A 10,465-nucleotide genomic window follows, 5' to 3' on the forward strand; every position below is an offset into this window, starting at 1 on the left:
CGTTGGTAGACCAAAGCTTGTCCGAGTGATAACTCAACAATTCCTGACTAGTAGATGACTCCAATTGATTTTAGGGCTCAGCGGGTACATAACCCGTTTATAATGTTTTGATAACAGATTTCTTGGCATTTTGTTTAAATACCTTTTTTCATTCTGCATGTATGTGTTTGCTCTTCATCAATACGCATTCGCTTTTGACTGTTTTTTTTCGTTCAGAGCCTAAGTTTGGTCAATAAATAGATATAGATATCAAAAAGTCATATTGGGGAGTCTGGTTCATTGACAAATAAAGAAAAATCCAAAACGGAAAAATGCATTAACAATCCCAGAACGCTCATCAAAGTAAACAACTAGGATTAAAATACGAATTAGCGACGTAGGCAATGTGCTGGTTGATAAGAACCGTTCCTCATTATGATCCATTTATTATCAATAATTATCCTCGTAATAATAGCTGAAAATGTATAATAACACTTTCAATTACATTTCATTTTATTAACTTGCGTGCTCAAGTATTGCCCATTGATCGATACGGTCCGAAAAGCAAACGAGCATTGGCTTATGTTTTGGCTTCCATAACTATAATGTTAAACTCTTTATTTATGATTACGACGCATTAATAACCCAAAATGTATTATATAACGTCCCCGTCGTTGGTTTTTGACCGAGCCGTTTTGGGCCAAAGCTACAGAAGTTATGGACAAAATCTATGCGAAATATGCCCTTCCGATATTTTATTTTGAAACGCAGTTAACGCAAAAAAAACACGAGGTAACGCCTGGAAATTTACGATCTTTAACCTTAAGAAGCCCTTGAGAAGTTGATATTCCCGTACAATCAGAAATCGTAATTCATTGGTAAAATGCCATAGAAATCTGTTTTTAAATACTTCACCGGGATCTTTTGGCTTAACAGATGGAAGCGATGATTTTTACTCTTAAAAAAGTAATAACGAAAGGACATATTTAATTAACAAAAAAGAACACGCACACTCAGCAGAGCTATTCTTTATTACGTGTTAGAATCAAGCACAAACGTCCGCTTCCAAGACATGAATATCTTGCGCAAAGTATTAAATAATTTCTTATTACTGAAAGCGTAAATTATAGGGTTTATCCAATTTGAACATGATCCAATGTAAATAAGCAACGTATGAACGAAAGGGTTCACTTTGGACATTGATGGATCAACGAGATACAAAACCATGAAAGGCATCCGACACGTTGTGAACACGACGATGACGGCTAGGATAGTGAACGCCATTCGCAGTTCACTGAGCGTTTTCTGGCGTTCTGAGTCAGTCTTAGCGACCATTAAGTCCATGTTAGCAGTTCTACTTGATGGCGTCTTTCCTCGACCTTGTCCCACTTTCATCCGCGTTTTAACGTATTTTCTGATAATTGCGGCGTAGCAATATATAATCACGGGCACGGTGCTTACAATGGCGATGGTGTACACAAATAAACAAAATCCACTACAGTTGTATCCCGCGAATGGGTAACAGATCAGTTTCCGTGGAGCGTAGATGAAGTGTCCCCATGCGTATGTGAGGGGTAACAGGAACACGAAAGGGTAGAAGAGCCAAGAGAACACGAGCATCGTGGCGACGAGACGGGTGTCCCCGTACAGACGCTTGTAGATATGGTGGCGGACGACACAGAAGTAGCGGTTTACGGTGATCCACGTGTAACCCCACAGCTCCGTGCCGAGGTTCGAAAAGAGACCGTACGCAAAGGCGACGCAGGCCGCCTTGTTGAACGTCCAGATGCCCCTATACGCCTGAGCGGCCAGCAGGGGGTGTAATATCACACAGTGGATCAAGTTCGTCACACTAAGGTTCAGTATGAAAACGAACGAGACGTTAGTGTATAGGCGGCCCTTAACAATGGCGAGAATGGTCAACGCGTTCCCTATAGTGCCGAGTATGGACGTAAAAATCGTGAAAAACCTTATCACAATTAACTGGTCCTGCGATATTGCTGACAGAAACCCGATTGATTCCGTTTCGTTAGCCATGATCACTTAGTTTCACAGGATTATTTGTGGTCTGAGAATAAGTTCCGCTGTAGTTTGCAATTATACTAAGAATGTTGAATTCTTGTTGAATGAGCTGGTCCTTAACCAAGGCGTGTTCTCCACACAATGCAGCATGATAATCCCTGCCTCATCTTGGCACTGAAATATATGAAGTGCACGATTATTCACTGCGGAACTCTTAAATGTCATTTGTTACAGGTTTGTTTGCCGGAATGGTATATAATGGGTTGTATTTTTTGGAAATGGAAAAACGTTCATGGAGCAGGCTCAAATATCACATCCGTTATTAGTAATTACTCCGGATATAATTTTGACGGAACTAGTTACATATTATTATATTGTATGAAAACTTGCAATAAGAACTAATATTGCTACCCGCAGAACTGATATTGACAGGATGACATATGCTGGCAATTGCCTCTTCAGTTTTGTTTCCAGTTAGTATGGATATGATATTTGTATCTGGTTATTTCATTAATTTACAATATAATTAACAGCGTGATAGAGGTCCATGATTTACGTCCCACAATATTTTCCCAACTGATTGAATTCCGCAGCAGTAGCAATTCTGTGAAGTGAGTGAGCTATAAATATAACTACGGCCACGCAACAATGGGGGACTTGGCAGTTTTTCCTCTGAGACTGTTAAAATAATCATGATACGCAGCAATCATCATATTTTACAGTATCGGTTTGTGGAATACCCAAGGTCAGGATGGATATTGCATACTGTATTATCTAATCTTTTTTGTGTTCGACGTTATATTTTCTTTAATGGGATGACAGTATTTTTTTCAAATCTGCCGTACTTTTATTTTGTTAAATCAGCAGTCAGCATGTATTTATTTTCAGCAGGTGAATCGGTAGATTTAAACAGAGGCTGGGTCAGTAAACAAAATATGATCTCGAACAATGATATTGCGATGCATTTATTCATTTCATGAAAATAATAACCATTCGACACTACATTGTCAACTTTAACAAACCATATAATAAAGTATTTTCAGTTACGGAACCTTTTCCATTCCAATAATTTACGTTTCCGGGCGATTTTCAGCATATCATTTTTTAAAATATAATAATAATAATAATAATAATAATAATAATAATAATAATAATAATAATAATAAATAAATAAATAATAATAACAATAATAAGTAGAATGCAGTAAAACATTTTTTTATTATTGGGCTTGACTACTTTGACTTCGCCTACTTAAATTCTTCAACGCCCCTGGCCTTGGCTGTAAACTAATTTGCGGACCTCTGTAGAATGGTAACGTCCTTAAACAGGTGTTGATTGTGGCCGATTTATGCTTTTTCGTGTTTTCACAAGTTCTTGGCGAAAGGGCGGAAGTATGACAATGCGAAATACGCCAATGCGAGGCAAAATACGCAAAAGTATAATAATGCGAAGCATTTTCGCCACAAATGGCAAAAACACGAAATTGCAGAAATCAAGCACCCTATAATAAGCCCTATATATATGATGAGATTTTTGTTAAACGCAACGGTAATAAAACTGCAGTTAGTTCATTTTTTGTGAGTCTTACACAAAAAACGAGCGCGCATCAATTGCCGTGCAGCTGTTGCTCAATCATTACTAATGACGTAAAGAATTCGCCTTTCATTTGTTATATGAACAATTTATACACAAATATCAATGTTTGAAAGTGATTTCAGCATTGCTTTGTTTTTTAATTATAAATTATTATACTATAAATCTTGTGATTTCTGTTGTTAAAATTGTATTTCACACATAATTTATAATTGAGATAAAAATTGTTTATATGATTTCATCTGATCAATTAATCGGGATAATGAGTTTATGATTCGTTTTTACCATAGAGATTTCAAACTTCAAAGTCCGTTTCATCCCGGATAAGTCGGGTATCGAAATTTACTGGACCAGGTGATTGTTTGCGATGGGCAGTTTCCCTTACTAATTGTTTATTAGTCTGGCAATTAACGGGCATATGGGCGACCAATTGTTGGTAATTTGTTCCCCGTCTGGTCAATGAGCTACTGGTATTATTTCTTTCTAGAAAAAGAACGTCTGTATAACAATTATCTTTTCAGAGATCATGTTATATATCCAGGCATAAGCATATTTCTTACGTTTAATAAGAATACAATGAATATGACATGGTGGATAATAAAGAAAGGACTAGACTCAGCACTACTTTTTATTGCTTAGACGTGCGTCGTACCTAATTCAGTTGCCTTTAATCCTAATTCAGTTGCCTTTAATTCTTAGGCGTGCGTCGTACCTAATTCAGTTGCCTTTAATCCTAATTCAGTTGCCTTTAATTCTTAGGCGTGTGTCGTACCTAATTCAGTTGCCTTTAATCCCAATTCAGTTGCCTTTAATTCTTAGGCGTGCGTCGTACCTAATTCAGTTGCCTTTAATCCTAATTCAGTTGCCTTTAATTCTTAGGCGTGTGTCGTACCTAATTCAGTTGCCTTTAATCCCAATTCAGTTGCCTTTAATTCTTAGGCGTGCGTCGTACCTAATTCAGTTGCCTTTAATCCCAATTTAGTTGCCTTTAATTCTTAGGCGTGCGTCGTACCTAATTCAGTTGCCTTTAATCCTAATTCAGTTGCCTTTAATTCTTAGGCGTGCGTCGTACCTAATTCAGTTGCCTTTAATCCTAATTCAGTTGCCTTTAATTCTTAGGCGTGTGTCGTACCTAATTCAGTTGCCTTTAATCCCAATTCAGTTGCCTTTAATTCTTAGGCGTGCGTCGTACCTAATTCAGTTGCCTTTAATCCTAATTCAGTTGCCTTTAATTCTTAGGCGTGTGTCGTACCTAATTCAGTTGCCTTTAATCCCAATTCAGTTGCCTTTAATTCTTAGGCGTGCGTCGTACCTAATTCAGTTGCCATTAATCCCAATTCAGTTGCCTTTAATTCTTAGGCGTGCGTCGTACCTAATTCAGTTGCCTTTAATCCTAATTCAGTTGCCTTTAATTCTTAGGCGTGCGTCGTACCTAATTCAGTTGCCTTTAATCCCAATTCAGTTGCCTTTAATTCTTAGGCGTGTGTCGTACCTAATTCAGTTGCCTTTAAGACGAGCGTCGTACCTAATTCAGTTACTAGTACCTTTAATCCTTATTCAGTTGCCTTTAATTCTTAGACGTGCGTCTTACCTTATTCGGTTGCCTTTAATTCTCAGACGTGCGTGATACCTTATTCGGTTGCCTTTAATTATTAGGCGTGCATTATACCAAATGTAGTTGCCTTTAATCCTTAGACATCGTACCTAATTTAGTCGCCTTTTAGACGAGCGTAGTACCTAATTTAGTCGCCTTTTATACGAGCGTCGTACCTAATTTAGTCGCCTTTTATACGAGCGTAGTACCTAATTTAGTCGCCTTTTATACGAGCGTCGTACCTAATTTAGTCGCCTTTTATACGAGCGTAGTACCTAATTTAGTCGCCTTTTATACGAGCGTCGTACCTAATTTAGTTTCCTTTTAGACTAGCGTCGTACCTAATTTAGTTCCTTTTGGACGTGCGTCGTACCTAATTTAGTTGCCTTTAATTTTTAGACGAGCGTCGTACCTAATTTAGTTGCCTTTAAGACTAGCGTCGTACCTACTTCAGTTGCCTTTAATTCTTAGACGTGCGTCGTACCTAATTTAGTTACCTTTTAGACGAGGGTCGTACCTAATTTAGTTACATTTAATTCTTAGACGTGCGTTGTACCTAATTTAGTTGCCTTTAATTCTTAGACGAGCGTCGCATCTAATTTAGTTGCCTTTTAGACTAGGGTCGTACCTAATTCATTTACCTTTAATTCTTAGACATGCGTCGTACCTAATTTAGTTGCCTTTTAGACGAGTGTCGTACCTACTTTATTTGCCTTTTAGACGAGCGTCGTACCTAATTTAGTTGCCTTTTAGACGAGCGTCGTACCTAATTCAGTTACCTTTAATTCTTAGACATGCGTCGTACCTAATTTATTTGCCTTTTAGACTAGTGTCGTACCTACTTTATTTGCCTTTTAGACGAGCGTCGTACCTAATTTAGTTGCCTTTAATTCTTAGACGTGCGTCGTTCCTAATTTAGTTGCCTTTTGGACGAGTGTCGTACCTAATTAAGTTGCCTTTTAGACGGGTGTCGTACCTGATTCAGTTGCCTTTTAGACGAGCGTCGTACCTAATTAAGTTGCCTTTTAGACGAGCGTCGTACCTGATTCAGTTGCCTTTTAGACGGGCGTCGTACCTAATTCAGTTACCTTTAATTCTTAGACATGCGTCGTACCTAATTTATTTGCCTTTTAGACGAGTGTCGTACCTACTTTATTTGCCTTTTAGACGAGCGTCGTACCTAATTTAGTTGCCTTTAATTCTTAGACGTGCGTCGTACCTAATTTAGTTGCCTTTTGGACGAGTGTCGTACCTAATTAAGTTGCCTTTTAGACGGGTGTCGTACCTGATTCAGTTGCCTTTTAGACGAGCGTCGTACCTAATTAAGTTGCCTTTTAGACGAGCGTCGTACCTGATTCAGTTGCCTTTTAGACGGGCGTCGTACCTAATTCAGTTACCTTTAATTCTTAGACATGCGTCGTACCTAATTTATTTGCCTTTTAGACGAGTGTCGTACCTACTTTATTTGCCTTTTAGACGAGCGTCGTACCTAATTTAGTTGCCTTTAATTCTTAGACGTGCGTCGTACCTAATTTAGTTGCCTTTTGGACGAGTGTCGTACCTAATTAAGTTGCCTTTTAGACGGGTGTCGTACCTGATTCAGTTGCCTTTTAGACGAGCGTCGTACCTAATTAAGTTGCCTTTAAGACGAGCGTCGTACCTTATTAAGTTGCCTTTTAGACGAGCGTCGTACCTAATTAAGTTGCCTTTTAGACGAGCGTCGTACCTAATTAAGTTGCCTTTTAGACGAGCGTCGTACCTGATTCAGTTGCCTTTTAGACGGGCGTCGTACCTAATTCAGTTATCTTTAATTCTTAGACGAGCGTCGCACCTAATTTAGTTGCCTTTTAGACTAGGGTCGTACCTAATTCAGTTACCTTTAATTCTTAGACATGCGTCGTACCTAATTAAGTTGCCTTTTAGACGAGCGTCGTACCTAATTAAGTTGCCTTTTAGACGAGCGTCGTACCTGATTCAGTTGCCTTTTAGACTAGGGTCGTACCTAATTCAGTTACCTTTAATTCTTAGACATGCGTCGTACCTAATTTATTTGCCTTTTAGACGAGGGTCGTACCTACTTTATTTGCCTTTTAGACGAGCGTCGTACCTAATTTAGTTGCCTTTAATTCTTAGACGTGCGTCGTACCTAATTTATTTGCCTTTTAGACGAGTGTCGTACCTACTTTATTTGCCTTTTAGACGAGCGTCGTACCTAATTTAGTTGCCTTTAATTCTTAGACGTGCGTCGTACCTAATTAAGTTGCCTTTTAGACGGGTGTCGTACCTGATTCAGTTGCCTTTTAGACGACCGTCGTACCTAATTAAGTTGCCTTTAAGACGAGCGTCGTACCTGATTCAGTTGCCTTTTAGACGAGCGTCGTACCGAATTAAGTTGCCTTTTAGACGAGCGTCGTACCGAATTAAGTTGCCTTTTAGACGAGCGTCGTACCGAATTAAGTTGCCTTTTAGACGAGCGTCGTACCGAAATAAGTTGCCTTTTAGACGAGCGTCGTACCTTATTCAGTTGCCTTTTAGACGGGCGTCGTACCTAATTAGTTGCCTTTAAGACGAGCGTCGTACCTTATTAAGTTGCCTTTTAGACGAGCGTCGTACCTAATTTAGTTGCCTTTTAGACGAGCGTCGTACCTAATTTAGTTGCCTTTTAGACGAGCGTCGTACCTAATTCGGTTGCATTTAATTCTTAGACGAGCGTCATACCTTATTCAGTTGCCTAAAATATACGTAGTTTGCCATTAATTTGAATTTGTTTGACGGCGAATCTGACAAAAATGCGTTGAATGCCTAGCTAGCTTGACAGCGATTCTAAAACAGTTACTTTAAATGCCTAGCTTGACGGCGAATCTGAAACAGTTACTTCGAATGCCTTGTTCTTGGGCAAATGTGAAACAGTTACGTTGAATGCATAGCTTGACAGCAAATCTGTTTCTGTTACCTTGAATGCATAGCTTGACAGCGAATCTGTTTCTGTTACCTTGAATGCATAGCTTGACAGCGAATCTGTTACTGTTACCTTGAATGCATAGCTTGACAGCGAATCTGTTACTGTTACCTTGAATGCATAGCTTGACAGCGAATCTGTTTCTGTTACCTTGAATGCATAGCTTGACAGCGAATCTGTTACTGTTACCTTGAATGCATAGCTTGACAGCGAATCTGTTACTGTTACCTTGAATGCATAGCTTGACAGCGAATCTGTTACTGTTACCTTGAATGCATAGCTTGACAGCGAATCTGTTACTGTTACCTTGAATGCATAGCTTGACAGCGAATCTGTTTCTGTTACCTTGAATGCATAGCTTGACAGCGAATCTGTTTCTGTTACCTTGAATGCCTAGCTTGACAGCGAATCTGTTACTGTTACCTTGAATGCCTAGCTTGACAGCGAATCTGTTTCTGTTACCTTGAATGCATAGCTTGACAGCGAATCTGTTACTGTTACCTTGAATGCATAGCTTGACAGCGAATCTGTTACTGTTACCTTGAATGCATAGCTTGACAGCGAATCTGTTACTGTTACCTTGAATGCATAGCTTGACAGCGAATCTGTTACTGTTACCTTGAATGCATAGCTTGACAGCGAATCTGTTACTGTTACCTTGAATGCATAGCTTGACAGCGAATCTGTTTCTGTTACCTTGAATGCATAGCTTGACAGCGAATCTGTTTCTGTTACCTTGAATGCATAGCTTGACAGCGAATCTGTTACTGTTACCTTGAATGCATAGCTTGACAGCGAATCTGTTACTGTTACCTTGAATTCATAGCTTGACAGCGAATCTGTTACAGTTACCTTGAATGCATAGCTTGACAGCAAATCTGTAACTGTTACCTTGAATTCATAGCTTGACAGCGAATCTAATACAGTTACAGTTACTTTGAACGCATAGCTTGACGGTGAATGTATTACAGTTACTTTGAATGCCTAGCTTGACGGTGAATGTATTACAGTTACTTTGAATGCCTAGCTCGACGGTGAATGTATTACAGTTACTTTGAATGCATAGCTTGACGGTGAACGTATTACAGTTACTTTAAATGCCTAGCTTGACGGTGAATGTATTACAGTTACGTTGAATGCCTACCTTGGCGGCGAATGTATTACAGTTACGTTGAATGCCTAGCTTGACTGCAAATGTATTACAGTGACGTTGAATGCCTAGCTTGGCGGCGAATGTATTACAGCTACGTTGAATGCCTAGCTTGACTGTGAATGTATTACAGTTACTTTGAATGCCTTGCTACAAGTTGACGGTGTTCCTAACACAATAACGTCGAATGCCTTCCTAATATCAAACTTTACTTTGCATGTAATTTAGGTTGGCGGCGAACATGTGTATACTTACTTTGAAAGCTTACGTTGCCGAGTGTGTACGTATTTACATTTACTTCGATGCTTTTACCGGTAAGTTGACAGCTTTTGTAAAACAGTTGACGAATGAGAAGCATACAGAAGTGTAAAAAAAGACAAAAAAAACAAGATTCGCAGATGTTGATATATATTGAGATCCACGAATAAAGGATAATCTCATGATGCCCAGCCGATAATTTGGTGATAAGCTGATAAATAATACACATACATAGCTGAAATAATTAAGATTTTAGTTTTGCCGATGATGAAAAAAAATCAAATTCATGCTGAAGTGCTAGAATGCAGTTTTGAACAGAACGTATGCCAACCACAAACGGATATTTATTCCTAATAAAATACTAATAAAATCGCATCTAGAACAAACAAACTTTTGTATATACTCACAGTTTAGGATATTCCAAGAATTGAACTCCAGCACTGTTACTGTCCTCTCCGTTAACCGCCTGGTTGAAAATTCCAATATTTTCTTCAGCGATTCGGTCACCTTGGAGCAAACCAATAATGATCTCATACAAAATACCCACAGTTAACTTTTGTTCAACCGAAATATTGATACGGGTTTGCTGGGTTTAGATCTTTGGACTAGATAAAACCTAATAAAATGCTGTGTTTTTCAGAGAGAAGATACAAGATGTGTGTAAAACATAACGCATCTCTGAGTAAAACTTCGTGAGCAAGTCAGACCACGTAAACTACGTGCGCACACGCCAAGTCAGACAACGTAAACCACATGCGCACCCGCCTAGTCAGACTACATAAACCACGTGAGCACACGCCTAGTCAGACTACATAAACTACGTGAGCACCCACCTAGTCAGACTACATAAACCACGTGAGCACCCGCCTAGTCAGACTACATAAACCACGTGAGCACCAGCCTAGTCAGA

General features: G+C 39.1%; 1 protein-coding gene across 2 annotated transcripts; it reads right to left on the reverse strand.

Annotated features, from left to right (window-relative positions):
• Positions 1 to 998: 998 nt before the first annotated feature.
• Positions 999 to 10,007, reverse strand: LOC128232824 (protein trapped in endoderm-1-like). 2 transcript variants are annotated; one of them, XM_052946576.1, is made up of 2 exons: positions 9,963 to 10,007; positions 999 to 2,175 (listed from the first exon to the last, which is right to left on the reverse strand). In XM_052946576.1, exon 2 carries the CDS (start codon positions 2,014 to 2,016, stop codon positions 1,012 to 1,014), a length of 1,005 nt encoding a protein of 334 aa, XP_052802536.1. In that variant the 5' UTR covers positions 2,017 to 2,175; positions 9,963 to 10,007; the 3' UTR covers positions 999 to 1,011. The 2 variants fall into 2 exon arrangements, with proteins under 2 accessions (XP_052802536.1, XP_052802537.1); XM_052946577.1 differs by lacking the exon at positions 9,963 to 10,007 and adding an exon at positions 2,413 to 2,542.
• Between the last annotated feature and the right edge of the window lie 458 nt (positions 10,008 to 10,465).

Source organism: Mya arenaria, chromosome 4 (assembly GCF_026914265.1).
Source record: "Mya arenaria isolate MELC-2E11 chromosome 4, ASM2691426v1".
Taxonomy (NCBI): domain Eukaryota; kingdom Metazoa; phylum Mollusca; class Bivalvia; order Myida; family Myidae; genus Mya; species Mya arenaria.

Excerpts from the sequence above, each read along its gene's own strand:
- LOC128232824 (XM_052946576.1), bottom strand. The coding sequence starts at position 2,016 with ATGGCTAACGAAACGGAATCAATCGGGTTTCTGTCAGCAATATCGCAG.